Source organism: Phaethon aethereus, assembly GCF_964289735.1.
Source record: "Phaethon aethereus genome assembly, chromosome: 9".
NCBI lineage: Eukaryota > Metazoa > Chordata > Aves > Phaethontiformes > Phaethontidae > Phaethon > Phaethon aethereus.
This window is the reverse complement of record NC_138585.1, coordinates 5,600,968-5,626,005: the sequence shown is the minus strand read 5'-3', so window position 1 is coordinate 5,626,005 and position 25,038 is coordinate 5,600,968. Positions and strand designations below refer to the sequence as shown.

Below are 25,038 nucleotides of genomic sequence, written 5' to 3'. Positions count from 1 at the left end.
CCTCCCCCTTCCCCCGACTAGGGCAGAGGCCGCTGGGGGGGGCGGCCGCGCCCCGCTCGGACCCGCGGGCGGGGCGGGGGCGGGCGGCGGCCGCACTCTCCGAGGCGGAGCGCGGGAGGCGGGCGGGGGCAGCGCCGCCGCCGGGACTGGCGCCCGCCACCGCCGCCCGCACACGGCCCGCGCCCCGCAGCGCTCCGGCCCGCGGCCGCCGGGGGTGCGAGATGGCCGCTGACGGGAGCCGCGGCGTCCTGGGGCTGTGGCTGCTGGCGGCGGCGGCGGGGCTGTGCGGCGGGGTGGCGGCGGGCAAGTCCCCCAGCTGCCACGAAGTGCGGACGGCGTTCCAGCTGCGGCAGATCGGGCCCCTCAAGCTGGTCCCCGACGTGCCCACGGCCGGTCAGTACCGACCCATCCGCGGGGTGGCTTCTCCGCGCCGGGGGGTGCCGCGGGTCGCTGCGGGCGGGGTGGGGGGAGCGGCCGTGGCGGGCCGGGCTCGCCGCTGCCCGCGCCCCGGGGTCCCGCCCCGGCTCTGGTGCCGCCGTCGGGGGCTGCGCGCCTGGCTGCGAAGCGCCGGTGCTCCGCGGCCGCCGGCGTCCCCGCAGGTAGCGAGGCACTAAGCGGGTTTGGCGTGCCTCTTACTAACGTAATTCTAAAATACTTCTTAGGAAAAGAGAGCAGAATGAGTCCTTGGCTTTTACGTTGCGCAGGTGTTGCTTATTTATCGCCCCGTAAGCACCAGACCCGTTCTCTCTCCCGCGTTTAAGACCGGTGTGATCCCTTAGCAGAGTACTTAAAGCAGAGGCTTCCTTCTCTAAAGGATCCTTTTCTCAGAAGGCAAATTAGTAACCGAGTCGTTAAGGAACGCTTATTTTCCTGACCAGATGTGGGGATCCTCGGGCGTTGTGACTTCAGAATTAGGAAGTTATCCTGCAGATGCACTCGGGAGCCCTGTCATAATGAAAGGCGGGGAGGTAACACCTTGGAGGGGTAGAGTCAACAGAACTTAGCCTTTGCTTTAGCTCAGTAGTAAGTCTGCAGTGCTTAACAGTTGTTGAAGTTGATGAGTGGAGCGGTGTTCCCTTTTGCCTTTCCGTACAGTTCCTGAACAATGCATGATAGCACTGAAATGGAAAAGTAACACACATCTAATAAGAAAATATTTTTTGCATATTCTATCATTACTCTGTAGCATTCATTATAAGGGGATAAAGTACATTATAATGTCAAAAATGATTAAATGCTTATGAATGACCATTTATCTATCTAGATAATGAAGTCACATCTCTGACTCTTAAATGTTTTAAGAAAATGTTTACAAGAACTGGAATAAAAAAGCAAAGACTATCAATCTCATAAAACAATCTCTAGCTGCCTCATTCTAGCACAATTGCCTGTAGGTGTGTGGTATAAATGTCAATTTGGGTTGTTGCTTTATTATTTTTTCACTTTTTTTTTTTTTTAAAGCAGTTCAATTCAAAGCCTGCTGAGTTTGATGGAAAGGCTTCTTATCTTAAATGAGTTTTGGATATGTTTTCTGGCACGAGTTTCTGTCCTGGGAACTAGACGTGATAGGCCATTGGGCTGATCTCTTACAGCAACTTTTATGGCTGTAAATGATTGCACAGAGCTGGTGATCTTTACCTTTGCTTTGCATAAAGTAGTTGAGATGTCACATAGCTGTAAAGTTGTCTGTGAGCAAGGAATCATTTCTCATTTTGTGGCAAGAAAAGATTTGCAGTAATGGCATTTTGAACTTGAATTATGGTACCGTTTTCTTGTGCTGATATAGGCATCAGATCATACTTCTCAGAGCTAAATATGAAAGCTAGTAAAAAAAAAAGTAAACTAAGGCTTTTCATCTATTTTGATGCATGCTTAACCCTCTTTGCTGAGCTCTTTCTGGAAGAAGTTCTCCAAACTTCAATTAAACTGATTTTTTTTTTTTTACGTTTTCTATAAAAAAAAAAATCTAGTTCTGTAGATGAAACTTGGGGAAAATTGTGTGCTTCCTGAAGGAAGGTGTAGAGCTGTGATGCTTCAGAGATGTTTCATTGTATTCTTGTGTCCTATTGAACTTTCCTATTGAATAACAAGCTCTCAGAAAATAAATAACATGAGAGAAGGTGAAGGCAGGTAATATGCTTTTAAATTTTAGCTTGTAAGGGTTTCTTCTGAAGAGAATGACTGCAGCAGAGGAGAGCTGGGGAAAAGTGGCACATATTGATCTTCCCTGTTCGTTAAGTATACTCAGCTCCACCAAAGCTTGTGTGTTTTGATGATATCTTGCCAGGCAGTAATGCCTCCTGTCTTGTGCCCTCTTTTAATTAAGTATTGAAGTGTGTTCCTGTGTTTTCATTTGGCAGATGTTATCAGTGAATATATCTTAATACAACTCCCTCTACACACACACACACAATCTCTCTCTGGGATATTGAGGCTCATTTTGTTACGCATTTTAACACAGAAATGCTGAAGCATCTCCCCTGAAGACTTCAGACAGTTGTCAGTTAAGATGGAAGAGGGTGAGAGTGGTGGGCAGCTGGGGGTGACACCGGAAAGCAGCGTGCTCAGCTGAATCCAGTGTGGAATAAAGCCTGTGCAGAGCTTCCTGCCAACTTCTGCACGTGTGGTCCAGACCTGCACACGCACTGAGGTGCTCCTCAGTTGTCTGCATGTTGTTTTTGGCTTGTTTTCTCTAGAAAATGCAGTCCTGTTGTCTGTTTACAACATATTTTCAAGCACAAAAGTGTTGAAAGCCCTTGGCTAATCTCAAGACAAGTATTTATAGGCTAATACAACGAATCTGACAGAGGTTAAAGTCTTAAGCATTATTAAGTTCTTACAACCTTCAGGAAAATGAGCAGCTCAGTTGAGAGGGAGGCCCAACCCTGTGCTGGGTGAGGGATCAGCAGACAGACTGTTAGGTGGTGTATATTTTCCTATCTCCCTTTACAGGATTTCTGTCCCCTTGTATGGGTGGTGCTCATTTCACAGTTTGTAGCCTACACCCTCCTGTGATGTTAGTTGTGGTTGCGGTGTTCAAGTTGCACGTTGATGGATCCCAGATACAAGCTTCGTGGGAACTGGTGGCTGCTTCGCTGTGTTACGTGTGGCCTGCAAACAGGGTGCTGTCATCCTGAAGCGGGTAAGTGAGCTCAGAGGGACATCAGCGTGGCCTACAGGGAGATAGAGTGCGGCCTTGGGCAGGACCTGCTAGCCTCTTACGTAAAATGAATGGGCAGGGGAAGGAGGAAGACTCCTGGGAAAAGCATGCCTTTGTTTTAAGGTGTGATGTGAATCTGGCACCAACCTTTCTGAAAAACTCACCTTTCCAAGAGAACTCTTAGAGATGCCTAGAAACCTCCTCTTAAACTTATCTTCCATAGCTTCCCTAAAAGATACCAGATATTTTTCCAAATCCAGCCCATTAACAAGTGCGGGACTAAAAGAAGAGTGTTTTGATGTGGGACAAATAAGAGGCCCAAACAGGAATTTTTAAGTAGCAAATCTCCTTTGTCTGTCTGTAAGACTTTCTCCTCCACTAGCAGAGTCTGTGCTGCTATTTAGTAGTCTTTTTCTGGAAGAACCTGAATGTTTCAAGGGTAATTTGCTGCAAATAGTGAATAGATTGGTCAGGTAAAGGTACTGCTGCCTTGGCTGTGATTCAGAGGAACCTTTTTTTGTGTCTTCCCCCAGACTGGAAAATGAGGTAATACGTTCCTGGTCTTGTACTTTGACTATCACAGACTGAGCTGGGATGTTGTTGTAGGGGCTCCTTGGTTAACATTTTGGTGAGAGAATTGTATGCCGTCTCCAGGAGTGAAGGGTTGTGATAATCCTGCCAGGGGACTAAGCCTTTGGTTCCAGGGAGTCTAGATACCTCAAATCTGACGCGTTCTGCTGCGCATGGTATTCCTCCAGGACGTGGGGCTGCTGTTAGCGATACCCTGTGAGCTGTGGGTTATATTACACTGTAACTGCACACTGGCACGGACTGTGTTTAAAGTTCCATTTATTCACAGACTTTTTCGTGGTAGGGAGCACAGTGGTGGCTGGCTGTCACTGCTTTCCAACTTCACATTAGGAAAACGGAATGAACCCAACTGCGGTCTGACTTGTCCACATCCCAGCAGTGAATTGATCAGAATCAGAATAAAAGTAGCCCTCTTGATTCCTTTGGTAATCATGTAACCATGAGAACATCCTCTCTGTTTACATAAGCTCAGTTCTTTGTCTTGCTTATTGACTAGCGTATGATCATGGAAAAAAAACCCCAGTCTGTAAACATATGAGTGCAGAGATAGAAGAATTGGGCTGATTTCTGGTAAGCTAGGAAAATACTTGTGATTTGTGAGAGAGTTCTAGGAACTCTTCACTTTCTAAATAATCTTGTTGAGGACTACCAAAAGGATGATTTGCTTCTCTTGCTTTATAAAGAGCACAGAAGCTGCCCAGATTGTGTTCAAGGACTCATTTCTGAAGGGCAGATTTTGTCCTATTAAGAGCTTCTTTATTCTTTACTGTCATCCGGCACCTTAAATCAGCAGAAGCTTTCATTACCTTATGTATGCCATAGCAGAGCTGGACACGCATTAACAATTCATGCATTAAAACTATTTTACTTTGTGAATAGCAACAGGAAAGTCGTAGATTCCTACCAGAAGCTCCTTGCTGCATGTGGTGTATGCATTAGACTGGATCTCATCTCATCTCAGCCTGTGGCAAAGCTCCCATCGTGTTGAGAAAGGAACATGAGCTAGATCCCTTTTTGAATATACCCAAGAATACCTATGAAACTAGCCATTTTATTATGAAATGGGTTGTACCGCACTTTATTTTCCTATTTTTTGTCTTATTACCACTCAGCTCTTTATTTCTATTATCTTAATGAGAACACTGTGATTCCTGCGGTAAAGGTGCAGGCCTGAAACACATTTTGCTCACAGCCGCATTCTGTCAAACTCGCTTATAAGTCTGGTGTGTGCCAGATGTGAAATGTACTTGCTTTATTGGCTCTGGAAAGTTTTTGCCCCATCAGAATGACTAAAATCCTCTGGTGTGAGCTGCAATTTACACTTGGGTTTATTGTTAACCTGCATACATGGTTGTGTGGGAATGCCTTCAGTACTGTGGATGAAAGGTTCATCTAGGAGAAAGGGTTGCTGGATTTTAATGCTTAGAAATCATGTTAGGGTGGTTAAGATTTGGAGAGGCACAAAAAATAATCTTGTTTCCATGAGGTTTCTTTTTCTTCTAGAAAATTCTGATAGCTAGAACAAGTTTGTGAAATGTCCTTAGCATTACTTGCAGCTTGTTATAATGGAAGATTTTCTTCCTATTATGCTTAATATTTGCTTATTTAGGGATACACAGATTTCTTGGTGGTTTAAATAACAGACTGTTAACCTGTTGGAGGGAGTGGACTGGTCCAGTGCAAGATAGATTCTGTTCCCATCTTTGTCACTCTCTGAATAGCCTAAAACAAAAGGCTAATTGTACCTCAGTTTCCCCTTCTGTGGGCTGTATCGTGGTATGTTACTTTGAGGGGTATTGCTGAAAAGCTGCCACGAAAGGGAGGTAGATTGCAGACAGGCGAAGTATCGGTGAGTTATACCTTTATTTCTTCAGGCTGACTTCTACTTAATTCTTTATGTGAGTAAAAAGGCTAGAAATGACCTTGGTTTCTTATGAACTAGAAGCTGAACCCGAAAGCTGTCCTCCTTCACTCCTGTCACCCAGAGGCAGTCCCAGAGATGAAGCAGGCTTTCCAGAGTCTCTGAGCAGTCACAGGCTGTAGTCCACACGTGCTGTGATAGCTGTCTTGAGCAGAAGAAAAGCTATGCTTTTGCAGCCTGCAGCTCCTCTAGAGTAAAGATGCTTCCTTCATTTGTCGTCTTGGGATTTTATGGCACTCCCCAGGCTCAGACTGTCACCAGAAGTGTTAACCTAAAGCTGGTGATGACTGTGGATGCAGGCAAGACTCACACCAGTGGTAATATCTTTTTCTCCCCTCTTCTTTTCCCATGCCTTCTAAATTTTTGTTTGATGTGGGACCAGCTGCCCACTCTGTAATGCCCTCCTGGGAGTATCTATACGCAAAAAAATCTGTTTAAACTTACTTTGTGCCTCATAAAGATGGAATTGCTGTTCCATTGCCAGATGGAAATCTATAGTTCTCATATCTGTGAACCTCAAAAAGCAGTGTCCTTGGTGACTTGCATGAGCATTTGGTCCAGGTGAGTAGAAGACTGGCTTAGTTATTCAGATTAACCTTTCCTGTAAATGTCTTGGGAAGGAATCCAAAAGTCAGCAGAGAACCTACACTCCCCCAACACACAATCTTGTTATCAAACTGAGTTGAGGGAAAGAGCCAAGTATTCCTACAATTCACATGGTCTATTCATTCTTTCAAAAGCCTCTGCTGAAAAGACTCTGTAGCAATTCATTTTTTTTAATGGTCAGCTCAAGATCTGATGATTCTCGTGTAGAACTGGATCTCAAGATGGAGAACAAGCTTAGTCAGAAATGACCCATCCTTAAAATACTGGTGACTCCCAAGAGCTTCCTCTGTAGCACCTTATGTGCCAGTGAAGTTTTGCCATCAGATTGCAATTGGAAAGTAAAAGAAAAATAGCCCTCCCACACCCCCACCCCAGAACTGCAGGGCTGAGCAGTTGGTTCTTAACCAAAGGGCAGTACTAATGAAAAACCATTAATGTGATAAGTGGGAACAAAGTTGGCATGCTAATAATCACTATATAAATCATTAAAATAAATACATCAAAATGAGTAAAAGCTTTTATAAAGATTAATCATGAAAATTGGCATGACCCTGAGGATCTGTAAAAAAGCAAGGATATGTATAAAATGCACCCTGGGCAGTAAAATGGATTTCTTTTTAAAAATGGCTTGCTTTTAGATGGAACTACACCTCTAGTTTTATACCAAGTATTGCGAAGGCTTTGTAATTGAATCTTTGTCCAATGAAAGCATAAAATGACATGATAGAGAGGCATATGTTTAACAATACTTCAAATACATACTCATCACTTAGCAGTTTAGAGCACAGCATCTGCTTCTAGGGGAAAAGATGAATTTTGATGGATCAGAATCAATTTCCAAACGGCAGCCGAGCCCATGACACAGGTTTTATACTTAATCTCTCAATCTCTCTCAACTTACGTTAAATAGTGATACCTAATTGATAGAATCATCCTGATATCCATAAAGAGATATTGACAGATATTTGTTTCAGTCACATTAAGGTGACTTCTGAGCAGCATCAGTGGATGAAATGAGGTACCTAGGTAATATTTAATGATCTATCTTCAGAATAAAAAAAGAGGGGGAAGCAAGTCTGTTTCCACCTTCTACCAAGCATTTAAGATGTAATTTTTTAAGGCCAATATATTACTTGATGGAAAAAAGCAAAATATTTCTGCACAACATCTTGTTCTGTTTGGATCTACAAAAGCAACCTGAGCCCCAAGCTAAGAGCTGTGTCCAGAAGGTTACATAGCACTGATTTAAGAGGACAAGGATTTTCTCTCCTTTTTACGTCCATGACCCAGGGTCATCTTCTGTAGATCCAGGTGTGCTAGGAGACTATGATCTAGAGTAGTAGTTCCAGCCTGGACAGGGAATTGGCTTGGGTTGTGTGTGGAGTAAGGGTAGTAGGACTGTGTGCCGAACTACTCTCTTTTTTTGGAAGGGTAACAGGTGTCCAGAATACTTCTTTATGGCTGCAATTTTTCTCTTTCAAGAGCTAGATACTTTCTGTGGCCATGCTGATACTTGGAATTAGTCCTTTGTGTCTGAACTGCTTTAGCAACACTGGTCCTTACGACCGTGCTGTAGAAGAACGTAAGGATGATATTTGTGTCCCCGTCTTGGGTGTCAAATGAAACTCAGGTGGCTGAGAAGACGTTGCCCATTCCGTACTGAGTCCTGTAGTCTAGTGGCATCTGATGGCAAGTAAACCTACATAGCTTAGAAACGCAATGTAACCAATTCCATTGCTCCATGTTTTTTTTGGCAGATGCTTCAGCAGCCTCTGGTGAGTTTACTCTTGAGGTGACAGGTTTCTGCACTTCTATAGTAGGTTAACACCCAAAGGCTCACTCTGGATTGAAGGTGGTCTCTTCTGTAGAAGGTGCTGTACGGGCACACCAAGTGCTTGCCCTAGCAGTCTTGCGGACAAAATTTATAGAGTGCTTGACTGTCCTGGACAGTCAAGGGGGCTTGGGGGCTCTAAGTGCTGTTGTACAGCACCAAGCACCTTAGCAGTGCTTAGGAAATGATTTCTGGTGGAGCAACCACAACGTTGCCTCTTATTAAGGATAAGCACTATACGTATACTTTCATGAGAATAAATCATGTATTTTTACTCTTTCCAGTACATCAATTTTAAAGGATGGTTATTAATTACCTTCTTAGTGTATTCATACATACATGATTAATGTGTAAAGCTTTTACTTGTGAAATTTCAAGGCACTAGTTCAAAAAATACAGAAGGAACTTAAGACAATGGAGGAATTTTAAATACCACAGATGATACCATTAAATTTATTTGCTACTTTGTGGACTCAAAAGTCTCAGGAAGTATCATTAATACATTAATATCCTCAGGTTCTCTCTTGCGTTTGATAGGTAAAACATGGGAATAAAGAGCAACTGTAGCCAGGCAGTTGCGTAGGAACTTCAGAGCTGTAGGAGATGGAAAATTATTCCCCTAGAAGTTGTCTTTAATCAGCCTTTCCCCTCTTTTCTTTTGGTATGTAGTTTTTAGCCTGCTTTATATGCTTCTGTGCCATATTCTGCCTTTCTGTGCTCTTACTGGGTTTCCATTAGTACTCACGGCCAACGTATATATGCATTTGAAGTACATATATATGGATTTTTGGTCTTCTAATGACTCTGCTTGCCTCCTGGGGTCACAGTCTTTCCCTCTCCAGAGTTCTTCCATCACACGGTGGATGCGGCGGCTGTTCTGAGGGCCATCCTTCTCTGAGGAGCTTGTTCTGACAAAGAGCCCCCGCTCTGCTTCGCAGACCACTGTCAAGTCCTTTAAAAACAAATGAGGGACAAATTTCAGAGCGCTGCGTTCTGAACCTGACAATATCAGATAGGTCATGGTAGCTTTGTTTGGCACCTAGTTAAATTGGATAGTTCGGCACATCCCTAGATGTTAATGGTTAAATGTATTCATTGTTCCAACAAGGGCCCTATTCATGAGGGCACTATTCTCTGCTCGTTATGCATGCATAATTCCCATTAATGCTACTGGGGGTTAAGTGTGTATAGTGAGGGGGGAGAATGAAACTTAATGTTTACACATCCATGTTTGCACTTGGAGAAGAGGTTTAGTAACACATGAGAAATTGATTGTGTTTTGACAGATCCTTTAACTTTAAGGAACTTAAAATCTCTGCTTTAAAAAGGGAATGAAAATGGGGGAAAAAGTGACACTTATATAACTGACTACTGCCTTGCATGCCATACTTTGTCAGTGGCTATAGAAATATTATTCCAGTGCTGCTGTTACTTTCAAAAGCCTTCTCTAAGGGCTCAGAAATTCAGGATTCTTATTTGGGTATCAAAATAGTGACTCAGAATCTTTAACTTTAGGCACAAAGTTATGCAAACTTTTGACTCATGTTAATCAGGTTGACAAGATTTTGTGATTTATATACACTATGCGTATTTTCCATAGAAAACCTTCAGATTAAGATTCCTCACTCTTAGGTGCACATCAAAGTCGTGTAAAAGCCATAAAGAAGCTAAGCATCGCCTAAGAAAGCCTTTCAAGTTCCAGAAAGTGCTTGAACTACTGAGGGTTTTGAAGTGCTCTAATCTCTGACATGGGTGATGTGCTAGGCTAGCACTTTTTTGTTTTGTCACAAATCATCCATGCACATAGTGCAAAGGGACCCTGACAAAGTCATTTTACTTTTGAAAAGGACTGCTTTTTTCATACCATTATGTCTCCCATTCACATCTACATGTTTGCTTCTACTTTGTTCAGGTCTAAGTAGCAGGGCATTTGCATAGTCTTCCCTTTGTTCTCGGCAAATATGGAGTAAAATGAGCAAGATCTGTGCTGTGAATTAAAGCTCTACTCTTGAGAGATCTTAAGGGACAAATCCTCACAAAAGGTACAGCAAACATAGTGCCACGGGAGCTAGTGTCCAGAACAGCTTGCCCTGGATGTTTGTGCTAGGAAATGTGAATAAAGGGAGAGTAATCTGGTGAAAACTGGGTGTAATTAGCAAAATACACTGCTGAGAGCTGCTGAAAGAGTAGAATAATAGAAAATAGTGCTGAAATGGACCTGAAGTGATCATCTAGTCCATTTCTGCTACTTGCAGCCAGGATAAGCTGTGTTTAAATCAGTGATAGAAGATCACAACCTTTTTAGGCTTTAATTCCAGTGCTTAATTGCCTTGCTGCTTTGTTTTTTTCCTAAGGCAAAACCTAACTCTCCTTTGCTAAAATACAGACCTTTTGCTTATCCTAGTCTTAACACCTTCCTCTTTGCAGTAACATTCACGTGTGTGACAACTGCTCTGGTTTGTTCTGCTCTGAAACAGTGCTCTATGCATTTGCAGTTGTGACAGTTACAGCATTAAGCTTTTGTGTAAGTCAGTCCAGCCTAAGTTTGGGCTAAGTGCAGTCCAGTGAGCTTTGTAACTAACTGCGTATGCTCTGAGTCTGAAATAAATTTGACATAAAATACACTAGTTTAACCTGGAATGAATGAAGTTAATTCAAGATGTGGTGACTCATTAAGCATAATAAGTTGATTTGGTGTTTGTGCCCAAAGAATATGTTTCTTCCTCCTTTGTGAACTTTAGAGTATTTTAAAGAAGGAATTATTCATATTCTATACTCTATATTCTGCTATAATATAGCAGATAATTAGTGTGGTGATACCAAATTCCCCACTCATTAAAGCAAAATAAGTAATTCACAGATTTGCCACCTAACGGTAGAGGGGAGCATGGAGAAAAAGCAGTTTCCAAGTCATCAAACCCTCAACAGGGTACTTGAATTCAGATCAACTTCTACTGCTTCCAGGTTAGAGCTTGTGTCTTGCTGCTCCAAAGCATGGATGTCTTTGCAAAATACTGTATGGCTGTACTCCATGTGACTTGTCCTGGGCGTCTGTCAGAGGAGGAAATCTCAAACCTTTCTGTCCCAGGCTCCTGCACCATTCTTATTCCATAAGAAAATGTACAATGTGGGACCCGGAAGGTTCAAGTCATGGATTTAGAAGGGACAGGGGCTCTGGGTAAGCAAAGTAATATTTGGGGAACAGCACCCAGGATCTTATATGGCTGCCCTGTGTTGGCAGTTGAAATATTCCCTCTTTGCAACATGAGATGAATGGGTTTTTCAGAAGTGCAAAATAGCATGTGCTTTTTAGTTACCTTCTATACTTACATGGGCTGTTAAGAAGAGAGGTGTAATGTGTCTGAAGGCAAGAGAACAAAGCGTACGTAGAAAACCCACTAATTTCCCAAAACAGAGTAGGCCTTTTTAAAAAAAAAAAAAGATTGAAAATATTGCTCTCAGAGAAAGGTTTTCAAACTTGCTTAGAGAAGACTTGACTTTAGTCTCCTATATCTTAGTTTTGAAGTCTGGGAAAAAATATTTGCTACCATTTGGAGCAGCCCAAAGTTGTATTTGGCTAAAGGATTGCATTTTCAGTTTCCAGCTGCAGTAATCAAATTTGCTCTTCTTAACCTGGTTTGCCTTACATATGTCAGGAAGCATAAACATTTGCCTTCCCCAAAAAGCAGCTGTGGTTTGGCTGTACCTGGTTGTCATCTAAAGCTTGCTAGGAGCTCCCCCCGTACTGGTCTCAGACCTGCCGCACTGTGTGGCCTTCTCTGATAGAATGAAACCCCAACTGTGATGAAAAGTGTCGATGTCGTTTGTTGGCAGAGCTGTTGGCTTAAATTTGGAAAGTTTATTCTAGAGTCACTGTCACAGGTGCCAAAACACTAGCTGAGCAGCAAGGACTGAATAGGGCCAGCTCGTGTCAGTTTGGCTGCCGCTGTGTCTCTGATGGCTGCCGTCCTCAGCCCAGCTTCCTCCCGAACTGCCTGCCTCTGGCCTTTCCAAATGTGGCTTGAGTGTAGCCAGTGCTGCCTGCCAGTGTGTATAGCTGGCTTCAAACAGCTCCGACGCGGTGGGCTGCTCTGTCCATCTTGAATGATTACCTCTGGAGCATCAGTAATGCTGTGAGTTTTGAACGCAATAATACAAGCAAGAAGGGAAACGTAATCAATTCAGTGTCCTATGAATGGTGCCTTGTTTTAGTGATGTAAGGGAAGAAACATGATTTCTTAATTTATGTAACAGGTGCATGGGATCAAAATAAAAACCAGACTCTCGGAGAACACTGAACATGCACATAGCGAAAGGCAGTCTCCACTAGGAATTGCTTGCAATCTAAGCAAACAAACAAAAGATGAGTATCCTCTTCTTCTACATGTGGGAAACAAAATATGGAGACTAAGGGACTTCCCTAAGGTCAAACATACATTTTCATATTTCCAAACCTAGGACCCCATCAAAGGTTTCCCCACTGCTTTTCAAAAGTTGTCAATCTGTGGTCCCAGCTTAAAGGCTTTTGGAACATCTTCCAAAGGATCCTGTCTCTCCTCAGTTTTTGGGAAGCCGTATCTTTTTCAGAATCCATTATCTTGGCTTGAGCTGTCCCAGGAAGATACAGACCTTCCTGCTAAACATACTGCTGGGGTTCAGGAGGGGGTGGCAGAATGCATCCTATGCAGTGAGCTTGGCTGTTTTCCACGTTGGGGGTGTATGGCTGGTAGTCAGAAATAGGGGAATGGTCCCTTCCCAAGTGGGATTTCACTGTGGATTTTCTTTAATCCAGTTCTTCATTCCTCATTGCTGTTGCCCTGGGGAAGCATCGGGTAGAATCTGCTCCTGGTACAACCAGAACATTTTCTGTATTCTAGGTGGACAGAACAAAGCAAAGCAAAAACAAATGAGGAAGGGCAGAAGGCCATTTCTGCTCCTGACTTCAGAAGAACCAAGTCTGTAAGTGGAAATACTGTCATGGCCCTTAATTTCATGGAGGCTAGATTAGCTTGCTAATGAGTCCTTGCTGCTTTTTGAACCACTTAATACTGCCACCAACTCCTTGATATGTTCGGGGTTTTAACTGTGACCTTCCATTGCTTTGAACTGAGTGTATGCAGCTAAAAACCACAAGTACTTGTCTAAAATCAAGTGCATGTGTTAATTGAAGTGTTTCTAAATTATAATTCTTTGTAGGTTCGTTTTTCTGTTAATTTTGACTTTTTTATAATGAGAGGTTGTCTGGGGTTTCCTGGCTGTGCTCTTGGAACAGGATTCACTTAAGAGTTTGACCCAAAGACCACCGAGTTCAGAGCTGTGTTAATCTCCCAGCTACTAAATCCCCTCAGAAGCATGAAGCATAGTGTTCTGTCTTTAACTATATTTAGTTGTTTTCTGTATGACCGTTGATGCCACTGGGTGTCTCCATTGACATCAGGGGTGCCGAGCCAAACCCTCTGGTATTACTCGCCTCTCCTCTTTCCTGTCCTTTGTGCAAAATATTGCTTATGTGGCCTAGCATGGAACAAGTGATCTGAGTATAAACCTAGGTTCAACCTAGGCCATCAGAAACAGGCTACTGGTCTCTTGGATGTGACCTGTGGGGCTGTCGAGTGGTACTTTGAGGTGTGGTAGATGGTGGTTGCAGGCTGTTTTCATTACCCTTCAGTACTGTGCAGTTGTCCTGCACTTTTCACCATGGCATAACCCGGAACAAGCATTCAGCTTTGCTAGCCGTACCTGTGGGCGTCTGTGGAAGTGCAGAGGGATAGACTGGGACAGAGGTGTGGGGCCAAACTGCTGACACAGCACTAGCAAATTTTATTTCTTCTGCATGCTCATGCTGAATGAGTTTTCGTCTCTAGCTGAGGCTGTCATGTATGTTGGGTTCTTTCCTCTTTTGCCTGCTGTGGGTTGCCTTCCAGTGCCTGTGGGTCCAATTCATGGCAACAAACTCTAGTTTTCATTAGTGTCACTGCTCCTGACAGCAGTGGAATTATCTGCATAAGGAACCGAAGAAAGGGAACAAGATGCAGAGACCTCGTGACACTGTAGTCTTGCTGTTGCCTGTTTGAATTAATTACTGTGTCATGGGTGATGAAGTTGAAGAATTGGCCCTAGTGATGGGTGTCTCGCCTAGTAATCAGTTGCTCAGTTTTGGTTCGGCTCCATAAATGTTTGCTATTCCTTTTGTGTAAATAGTATCAAGAGCTCATTGTGCTCTTCTTCAAATATTTGGGTATTTCACCCAGGTTTTTAGTTTTCCCCTTTCTTGTCCCTAAAAATAAAGAAATAAAATGGAAGGGGGAATGGAATCCCAAAGGAATTAGTTCAAATACTGGTGAAAACTCTAATGGAAACTTTCCAGTAAGCCTGTGAAAATGAGAAATGGCCAAACTAGTCAAAATCATTGGGGATTTGGGCTGTAAAATTAACACTTCAAGAAAGAATGATCCATATTTTTAAAGGCAAGAGAACATGTCTGAGCACTTGACTTCATGTATGGCTTTCAGGTAAAATGGTAAAAATGGAAGTATTCAGATCTTTGGGGGAAGGGAGGGTTGGGGAATTGCTATTCCTCACTTCTCCAATACTGTTCCTGCAATTTCCCCTTCTGAGGCTATGGCTCAAATATCTAAGAACCACCCTGGGTTCATTTAGTTTTTTTCTTTGCTTTTGTTTCTTCTTCCAGTCTAACCTTCATATGGATTTTTGTGACCAATAAAATGAAAAAGAATAGGAAATACAATTGAACATCAATATATAAATATCTTTGAAATTTCCTGTGCTATGCCACCTTATATGGATCTTACCACAGCAGGTGAAGTATATTAGGAAGCAGTTCCTATAAAAAAAAGGTTGTCTGTCATTGGTAAAACAGTTGGCGTTAACATCTGAATTATTGTTAGGCTTCAAAGTTGAGATGAATAAGGCAATTCACACCTCTCAAAGCTATTTTATTTCATCTCGCTGTAGAACTAGATAGGCAGCCTTGTATTGATTTGCATTTGGAAGTTTTCTTTGTAACTGTACAAGGCTAGAAACCTCCATCTTTCATTTAAAAACAACTTCAGTTTTGCTGTAAATGCTAGAATCCACAGAGTAGATTCCACCATATGTGGCTTCTGTGGCACTTTCTTCAAGTACTGTAAAAGCAGAGTTCTATGGCAGTGAAGTGCTTTCCCCACTGGAGAGCAGAAATGCAGTTGTTAGTTTGTTGTTGGCCTTGGATGATATGGAGCTGGAAGATTTACTTGACTCCTCCAGAAAATATTTTGTATGTATTTATGACTTTGGTGGGAAAAATTGTATGGGATTTTCTGCTGTGAATGTGGTGAGACATAATGAAAGGTGAGTCATAGTAGACTCTAATGAGAGTTCTTGTAATTTTTTTCTCACCTCTGTATTGTAATTATATATGTTGTCCCAGAAAAGTTGAGGAAGGGGTTGGCTTTACAGTAAATAATGGAGAAGCCTCCTTGATGTAGACCCACTGACCTCTGTCAGCCTAGATTGTTTTAAAATGTACTTTATGTGCATCAGTCTAGTCTTGATGCTTTTATATCAACTCATGGAGGAAAGGAAAGGATGGATCCTCAAAAGTGTAAATGTTTTGAATTTGCATGTACAAATTTTAGCCATTCACAATCTTGCTGTCAGCAAGTCCCCCAGATAGGGCCACATTCAAAGAATTTGTCTCATTTAGCACTGGGCTGATGTGAAGGTATTTAATTGGCATTAAACAATTTATCACCTGTCTATAGGAGTGCAAGATCTGGAGGTGGAGGTAGTGACCACTGTGCTCTCCCTTGGGCATGGCAGCTAGTGCTTGCCCTGCTCACCACCTGGCACTTCCCAATCTGAGTTTCTTCTCAGCTGCTCAGGTTTAAGCATTAAGAGTTTGGGCTGAGGTTCTGTAAGGTGGATTTCATGCCTTCTGCTACTGAAATTATGCTCTTTCTGAGATGAGGGCTGGGGGAAGACTGGAGGAGGGAGTAGTGAACTGTGGGAGGTTAATCACCCTTCCTTTGCTCCTCAAGGAGAGTATTTAGGAGCAGTAGTGCGATGGCCATTTGGCATTGATATCAAAGCTACATTTTCCAACATCCTACTGAAAACCAGGCCGTTTTGGGAACCACTGAAAAGTCTCTAATTGTAGGTGCTTTGTAGACATGTTTCAGGATTTTCCATTCCTGTGTACATGTTCCATCCCCTCTTACTACTCCAGCATACTGAACTGAAGACTAGGTCCTCCCCTGCAAGCCAGCTGCATCAGTGAGGCAGGACTTCCAGCCCCCAGCTATTTACAGCTGCTCAGCATCTCGCACTACTGTGATAGTATGTTGTGGAAGCTCCCTGCCTTGCTCCACACAAAATTAGACCAGTCTATTAAAAACAGCCTGCCTGAAGGTGCCTGAGGAAGATTAGGGGAGTGCTCATGAGAACCATGTTAGAGGCCTGGTGAAAGGCATGAGACAAGCAATAGTCGTTGCAACTGCTTGCTGCCTTGGCTGTTTGCCTTTGCCTTTAGCCTCCCAGGTACAGCCAGAGTTTCCAGGGGACAACTGAGAAAATTAGGGATGAGTGGCATGAGTAGGTGTCTTCCTGCAACAGCTGCTGCTCCTTGCAGGGACGCTGAGGCCCATGAGCTGGAAGTATCTCTCTAAGCTAATGACTACAGTCATGCAGTAACCTATGGTGTAGGGCAGAAGGTAGTTTGGAAACTAGGCCAAAAATCAGAATACAAGAGCAGTGAGAACCAGGCAAGCAACAGAGGGAAGTGGGGAAAAACTGATAAAAAGTACTTAGCAACAGGCCTAAATGCTGCATTGTGCAGATGCTGTCCTTAAGACCTGTGTATTTTGGAGAGTTCCTGCTCTGGAAGCTGATCAGGGCCAGTGCCTGATGGTCTCCAGCTGTCCTGCAAGCTGTGGCACTTGCTGATGCTGCAAACTCTCTGGAGTCATGACACTAGTGCTTCTTGCTCTTCCCTTCCCTTTCCTTTCCCACTCAAGGTTTCCACCCCCCTTGAATTTGCTGGCATAATTCTAGTGTAATCAAGATGGTCCTCATATTTTGTGGGTTTTTTAATTTTTTTTTTTTTAGGTGTACTTAAGAACTTTTGAGCTAATGTAGGCTATTTGACTTGAGTTGGAAGTAGCTACACATGCTAGTAGCTACATTAGTAGGTCATCTAAGTGGTGTTTGATAAAACTGGAGGTGTTTCTTTCTTAGCCTTGGTTATTTCAACTGGAATTGCACATCTGGTCATGGCCTTAGTGATGCTTCAGTGTATTTTAGAATAACTGAGAATGTGAAGTCCACCAAGTTAAACAATGCCTCTGAGAATCACAGAACCACTAAGGTTGGAAAGGACCTTCAAGATCATCAAGTCCAACCATTAATCCAGTGCCACCATGTCCCCTAAACCATGTCCTGAAGCACCACATCCACCAGTTTTTTGAACACTTCCAGAGATGGTGACACCACCACCTCCCTGGGTAGCCTGCTCCAATGCTTGACCACCCTCTCAGTGAAGAAATTTTTCCTAATATCCAGTCTAAACCTCCCCTGGCGCAACTTGAGGCCATTTCCTCTCGTTCTATCACTGGTTACTTGGGAGAAGAGACCAACACCCTCATCGCCACAACCCCCTTCCAGGTAGCTGTAGAGAGCAATAAGGTCTCCCCTCAGCCTCCTCTTCTCCACACTAAACAACCCCAGTTCCCTCAGCCGCTCCCACTTGTGCTCCAGACCCGTCACCATCTTCATTGCCCTTCTCTGGACACGCTCCAGCACCTCAGCATCCTTCTTGTAGGGAGGGGCCCAAAACTGAACACAGGATTCAAGGTGCTGCCTCACCAGTGCCCAGTACAGGGGCACAATCACTTCCCTACTCCTGCTGGCCACACTATTACTGATACAGGCCAGGACACTGTTGGCCTTCTTGGCCACCTGGGCACACTGCCGGCTCATGTTCAGCCTGCCGTCAACCAGCACCCCCAGGTCCCTTTCCGCCAGGCAGCTCTCCAGCCACTCCTCCCCAAGCCTGTAGCGTTGCATGGGGTTGTTGTGGCCGAAGTGCAGGACCCTGCACTTGGCCTTATTAAACCTCATACAGTTGACCTCTGCCCATCAATCCAGCCTGTCCAGATCCCTCTGCAGAGCCCTCCTACCCTCCAGCAGATCAACACTCCCACCCAGCCTTAGTGTCATCTGCAAACTTACTGAGGGAGCACTCGATCCCCTCATCCAGATCATGAATAAAGGTATTGAACAAGACCGGCCCCAGAACCGAGCCCTGGGGAACACCACTTGTGACCGGCCGCCAGCCGGATTTAATGCCATTCACCACAACTCTCTGGGCTCAGCCATCCAGCCAGTTCCTCACCCAGTGAAGGGTAAACCTGTCCAAGCCACAAGCTGCCCGTTTCTCCAGGAGAATGCTGTGGGAAATGCTGTCAATGCTTTACTAAAGTCCAGGTAGACAACATCCACAGCCTTTACCTCATCCACTAGGCGGGTCACCTGGTCATAGAAGGAGATTAGGTTGGTCAAGCAGGACCTGCCTTTCATGAACCCATGCTGGCTGGGCCTGATCCTTTGGTTGTCCTGCACATGCCCTGTGAGCACTCTCAAGACCAACCGCTCCGTGATCTTCCCCGGTACAGAGGTCAGGCTGACAGGCCTGTAGTTCCCAGGATCCTCCTTCCGGCCTTTCTTGTAGATGGGTGTCACATTGGCAAGCCTCCAGTCTTCTGGGACCTCTCCTGTTAACCAGGACTGCTGATAAATGATGGAGAGTGGCTTGGCAAGCTCCTCTGTCAGCTCTCTCGGTACTCTTGGGTGGATCCCATCAGGCCCCATAGACTTGTGGGTGTCCAGGTGGCTTAACACGTCCTTCACTGCTTCCTCCTGGATTATGGGCGGGTTATTGTGTTCTCCATCCCCATCTTCCAGCTCAGGGGGCTGAATACTTGGTGTGTCTTCCTAGTTGAAAACATCTTATTAGTTGCAATGGACTGAGCTGTGCTGTGAGGTTGTGCAGAGAGCTGTGCTCCCTGTTAGGTGAGGCTTGTGTTCCTGTGGACGAGTATTTCTTGACAGCAACCTTGCACCTGAAAGTAATGGCTTTAGCACTGATGGCTTTAGCACTGATAGCTTTAGCACTGCTGGGGTGCAAGAGCTATGTAAAGAAATGACCTCACAAACTTCTGGCAGCCTACAGTGGCTGGATTCCCTTTCCCTGGTGTGGCTGTGCTAGTGTGACCTTTTTTCGTGCACCAAGCAGTTGCAGGGGGAACCCTGGTTGGAAATTGCTTTGTTTTAATTTGATTTGGCCTCCTCCCCTAAATTATTTGTGTTTTAATTGCTGAATTTTCCTCTAGTTGAGGCAGCAGCTACACAAGACAGATGAGTCTCAAGAAGGACAAAGTGTTGGCTCCTGTTCACCTGGGCCAGACACAATGCAAGGTACTTTTGGCACCCTCCTCTGTGTTACTGGGACATAATCTTGGAGTCTTTGAAGGCATTTGTACAACATTAAAATCTTGAGCTTTGGACTAAAGCTTTGTTTGGAAATAGTGTTGAAAAGTTCATCAAGATACAAAGGAATAAAAACTATCAGAAGACAGATCATACCAAGCTTGCCCTCTGATCATGCTTGCTTAGGAGCGTTCTGTGGAGGGGAAGCTATAGGCTCAACTTTAAAAACAAACAAAAAACCAAAAAACCCCTAAATTCACTGTCTTTGAAAAAGTTGGTGAAGGTAGATCAATTAGCGTGTGTTAAAAGCTTTTTGGTTTCGGAGTATAGCTTTTATGCTATGTACAGCATTTTAAAGACAGTGCAGTTGACATCTCTATCATGTGTTAGAAGAACTGTTAAATTATACACGGTCAGCTAACAAAATGGATATATATTTAGCTTTTGGAAGAAGTTCATTTTATTTGCTAAAAAGGCCTCTCTGCTTTTAGGAACTTACACTAATTCAGCTAGCTTTAATGTCCAAAGTCTCTTTTGACTTTATTTGTACCAAAGTTCAGAATGGAGCGCAAACCCTATGCTGGTCTAAAACAAACTAAAAAACCCCAAGCAACACATAACAAAATACTCCACAGCTGATTTCAGTAGAGCTGGCCAGATGGACATCAGGTAAGGATGCATAGTTTTCTGTACATTTGGCACCTTAAGTAATTTATAATTGTGACAGGGAGGTGTTCGAAGGTGATGCCTTTGGCAGGTAGTAAGCGTTTCAGGGTTGCAGAGGAGTTTGGAGTAGGGATTATCGTTGCTTTCCAAAATACTCATGCTTTAGACTCCAGTGTAATGTAATTTTTCTTGGTCTTCTGAATGTGACTTTGTTTTTCAAAGTGGAGCAAGATACTTTATCCTATTTTCTATAATAACAGTAAGGTGGTAAAATCTGTAGTTTTCCTACTTCAAAAAATAAAAAGCTTAGCCACAGTTTTAACCAGTACTCAAGGGAAAAGCAGACTTGAATGGAAAAATAATGTACATAACCATCGGAGTAATCCTTCCATCTGATCAGAAGCAGAAAATTGATTTATTTAGGAAAGCTATAAACCTTTTAGAATTGAAGCTTAGGCATGTACAGTGGAAGGTGTTCTCCATCGGTAAGTTCATGCATAAGAAAACAAAATAGAGGCGCACCTTGGGATGCTGGTGCTTAACATCTATGGCATAGAGTTAGTCTAGCAGGGGACTGCCGTCATGGTTGAGAGCTGGGGCACAGGTGGGAATAGAGAGCTGGTTTTCTTTAGTTGTAAGAAGAGAAGGTTAAGGGAGATGGTACTGCTGTCTTCAACTATCTATTGGGAGGAAATAGAGAAAGTGGAGCCAGGTTCTTGCAGGCACATGGTGATATGCTGAGAAGCACTGGATGGAAATTGGAACATGGGAAACTCTCATTAGATACAGTGTTCTCACTTTTTTTTTTTGACAAGGTTGGTCAAATATTGGAACAGCAAGAGCCCTGAGAAGTTGTGGGATCATCCATCCTTGGAGATGCTTGAAACTTGGCTGAATGAAGCCCTTGTCTAGTTTGACCTGCTTTAAGGGGAAGGTTGAACTAGAGTTTCCTTCCAAACTAAATTATTAGTTAGGAAATAAGGGGCAGCTTGAGGAAAGCAGGTCGGAATGTCCTAGAGAGAAATTAGCAGGATCAGTTGCTGAAGTAATGCTGTTGCTAAGTTTTCTTCCCTCATTCACAAATGGTGCTTTTTCTCTGGTGTATAGAATGGCTTTGTTCCCTAAACCTCAAGGAGGACTTTGCCCATAAGGTTGTCCCCCTATTGCTGATCGGCAGGGCCCGTACTAAGTGGCAGGGATGCTGCGGCACTGTGGGGTGCTGTCTGTCTCTGGGGTGAGAGCGCTGCCATTTAGCCTGTGTCTCAGCGGTGTTCATGCAGCGTGCCTCCTCGGTCACCACTGGGTCACTGTGTTCCTCCCCTCTTTTTTTTCTGTTGGAGAGGGTATTTTGCATTAAGATGGAAGAGATAAGATAAACTAATTTTAGTATCAGAGTTATTAAAGACTTCAAGATATTACTGATCAGTTCTAATTTAATCTTGGCACCCAGGCATGTATCATACTGAAAACTTTTATTAGGTTTCCGTAATTGTGTTAGAAGTGATACCTCCAGGCTAATATTGAAGCAAGTGCATGAAAGTACTTCTAGGGGAGCAGGGTTTGCTCTTTGCTGGTCTTTTAATGGACTGTGTTTTACATCAGGCTCCTTAACTGTCAGGGGCTTAGTGCTGTTTGTATTTAAGAGTGCCTGCTGCATCATTTTGGCTCTGGGTCAACAAAAACTAATCTTCAGGCTCTTGGAGTATTCATTGGAGGAGATAGCTGGGTGTGGAATCCCAGGAGTGCAGTTCCAGCTGAGATAGCTGTATTCTTCTTAAAGGTTTCTGGAGGAGATGCAGATTCCTCTGGTGCCACGGTTCAAAGGGGAACGCTAGGCGCAGCACCGTTAGCCTCGTGTGGCTGCCTTGCTGGGACCGGCACGCAATCAGCATGGAGCACTCTGTATTTCAAACCCTTTTGACACAGGTCTTAGCTTTGCAAAAGCCTTTCAAAGAAAAATTCAGAAGGCTGCTGTAAAGAGAAATGCTCTGAGTAACAGCTCGGCATTGCAGATGCCGAGTAACATCTACAATTCCTCTGCTCAGACACCTATTTGCAAAACTGACTTAGTTGCTCAGCTGTGTGTACTGTAACTCCATATCGGCTTTGTGGTGGCAGCTCAGGGAAGTCATCCTTCCCAGAACCCCAGTTCCTTGTGACAGAACAAACATGTTCATGGGGTGAACTGGATCAGGGAACCAATCCAACTTAAAATTAGCCTGGCCAAGAAGCTAATTTCAACCTGGGACAGCCTCTCTGGCAGACAAGAGCAGGCGAGCGTGCCCAGCCGGTGACGAGCGTGCAGCCCTCCTGCTGCTGCTTTTAGCAGCCTGCTGGCTTATGCCAGTATGCGGTGGTCTTGTCTCAAGGGCTTTCAAGTGGGATTTAGGACTTCAGATGTGAGTGGGCAGAGTTGTTTTTTCCTATTTTTGACATTATGTCGAAGTGTGAAACAGATCCACCTCCAAAATGGTATCCTGAGTCAGCCCCCTCTGTGACAACTTTGTGAACTGATAGTCAATATTTGACTTTGGTTTTGACCTTTTTGCTGTAAATTAGCTGCGCTTTCAAATGATAGTTGTAAACTGGAAGCAAGATTTTCAAGTCAAATGAAGTGTTTGAACCAGCTCAGTGTTTTTATTTTTTGCCCTCGGCAAGGGAGATTATTGAAGCTCTTCCCTGCAGTTTTGGTCTCGTTGAGCTGTTGATCTGGAGCTGGCCCTGAGCAGAGCCTGGTGGTTTGGTTGTTTCTCTACTGCTCCTTCAGTGTGCATCCTTGTACCTTCTTGCTTTTCATCATTGTCAACTGTATGCGGAGTCTTGCTATGTGTTAACTTGCAAGGCTGGGTGGTGAGGGTTAATGCAGTGTAATTGCTCGTTAATATTTCTGTCCCAAGGCTTGATCCAGGTGCTCCGTGGTGACCTGGGTGAAATCCTCTGGCCGAACATGGCCTGCTGGGAGAATCGGGGCTGTTTCCATCCATTCATGCCCTCTGGTCCCATTGTTGCTGTGTGGGGAGGGATTGCCAGCAGTGCTGACAGCGATTTAAGACCAGAAATGCCCTTGGGCCCAGAGGGGTGGCGGGCTGCCCCGGGGTGGTGGTGTGGGGCCAGGCCAGCTCCGGGCCTGGCAGCAGGGAGGGTGCCAGCGCCTGGCTCCTGCTTCGGCCTGGGCTGCTGTCAGGCTCTCCCCCAGCGCGGCAGCGGCCTTCCCGGGAAAGGGTGCCATCTTCCCGGGAGCAGTGCCAAGGGATGGGCATGGAGGTGGCACCTGTGGCCTCTTTCCCTTAGGGCCCCTTTTGGCCCACTGATTACTACCTACTGTTGGTCATGCAGGTTGGCAATGATGAGGTTGCACTAAGAAGCCCAAAGGCAGTCAAAAAGGACTTGAGGGCACTGGGGCAACTGGTCGATGGAGCGGGAGCACAGGTGGTGTTTTCATCAATCCCTTCAGTGACAGGGAAGAACGCTGAAAGGAACAGGAAAGCACATCTGATCAACACATGGCTCAGGGGCTGGTGCTGTCGTCAGAATTTTGGGTTTTTTGACCATGGGGCGGTTTACACGGCACCGGGCCTCCTTGCAGCAGATGGAGTGCAACTGTCTCCAAGGGGCAAAAGGATTCTTGCTTATGAGCTGGCAGGCCTCACTGAGAGGGCTTTAAACTAGATTTGAAGCAGGGAGGGGATAAAACCAGGCTCACTAGAGTTGAGCCTAGGGGTGGCGTGCCAGAGTTGAAATCGATAGCCCAGCTCAAGTGCATCTACACCAATGCACACAGCATGGACACCAATGCACACAGCATGGGCACCAAACAGGAGGAGCTGGAAGCCATTGTGCAGCAGGACAGCTATGTTGTAGTTGCCATCACAGAAACATGGTGGGATGCTTCTCATGACTGGAGTGCTGCAATGGATGGCTATAAGCTCTTCCGAAGCGATAGGCAAGGAAGGAGAGGTGGTGGGGTGGCTCTGTATGTTAGGGAGTGTTTTGATTGCATAGAAATCAATGATTGTGAAGACCAAGTAGAGTGCTTATGGGTAAGGATGAGGGGGAAGGCCAATGAGGCGGATATCTTGCTGGGAGTCTGTTTCAGACCACCCAAACAAGACGAAGAGACAGATGAGACATTCTATAAGCGACTGGCAGAAGTCTCGCATTCACTGGCCCTTGTTCTTGTGGGGGACTTCAATCTACCGACATCTGCTGGAAGTATAACATGACAGAGAGGAAACAATCTGGGAGGTTTCTGGAGTGTGTGGAGGATAACTTCCTGACACAGCTCGTGAGTGAGCCCACCAGGGGAAGTGCCTTACCTGGACTGGACCTGCTGTTTACAAACAGAGAAGGACTGGTGAGAGATGTGGTGGTTAGAGGCCGTCTTGGGCTTAGTGACCATGACATGATAGAATTCTCAGTTCTGAGCGAAGTAAGGAGAGGGGTCAGCAAAACCGCTACCATGGACTTCCAGAGGGCAGACTTTGGCCTGTTCAGGTCGCTGGTTGAGAGAGTCCCTTGGGAGACAGTCCTGAAGGACAAAGGGGTCCAGGAAGGCTGGACAGCCTTCAAGAAGGAAATCTTAAAGGCGCAGGAGCAAACGGTCCCCATGTGCTGTGAGAAAAGCTGGCGGGGAAGGCGACCGGCCTGGCTGAACAGGGAGATTTTGCTGGGACTTAGGGAAAAGAGGAGAGTTTATCACCTCTGGAAGAAGGAGCAGGCAACTCACGAAGAGTACAAGGATCTCATTAGGTCAAGCAGGGACAAAATTAGAAAGGAAAA

At 44.7% G+C, this 25,038-nt stretch overlaps 1 protein-coding gene across 1 annotated transcript in view; it reads left to right on the top strand.

Moving 5' to 3' along the window:
- Nucleotides 1–221: 221 nt before the first annotated feature.
- The window catches only part of LOC309407978 (glypican-5-like), a gene marked incomplete at both ends in the record, with an annotated part of 392,803 nt that continues 367,986 nt past the window's right edge, over nucleotides 222–25,038 (top strand). Inside the window, one exon of the mRNA XM_082003668.1 lies at nucleotides 222–393. Coding sequence (XP_081859794.1) covers nucleotides 222–393 — 172 coding nt within the window. The remainder of the gene's footprint in view (nucleotides 394–25,038) is intronic.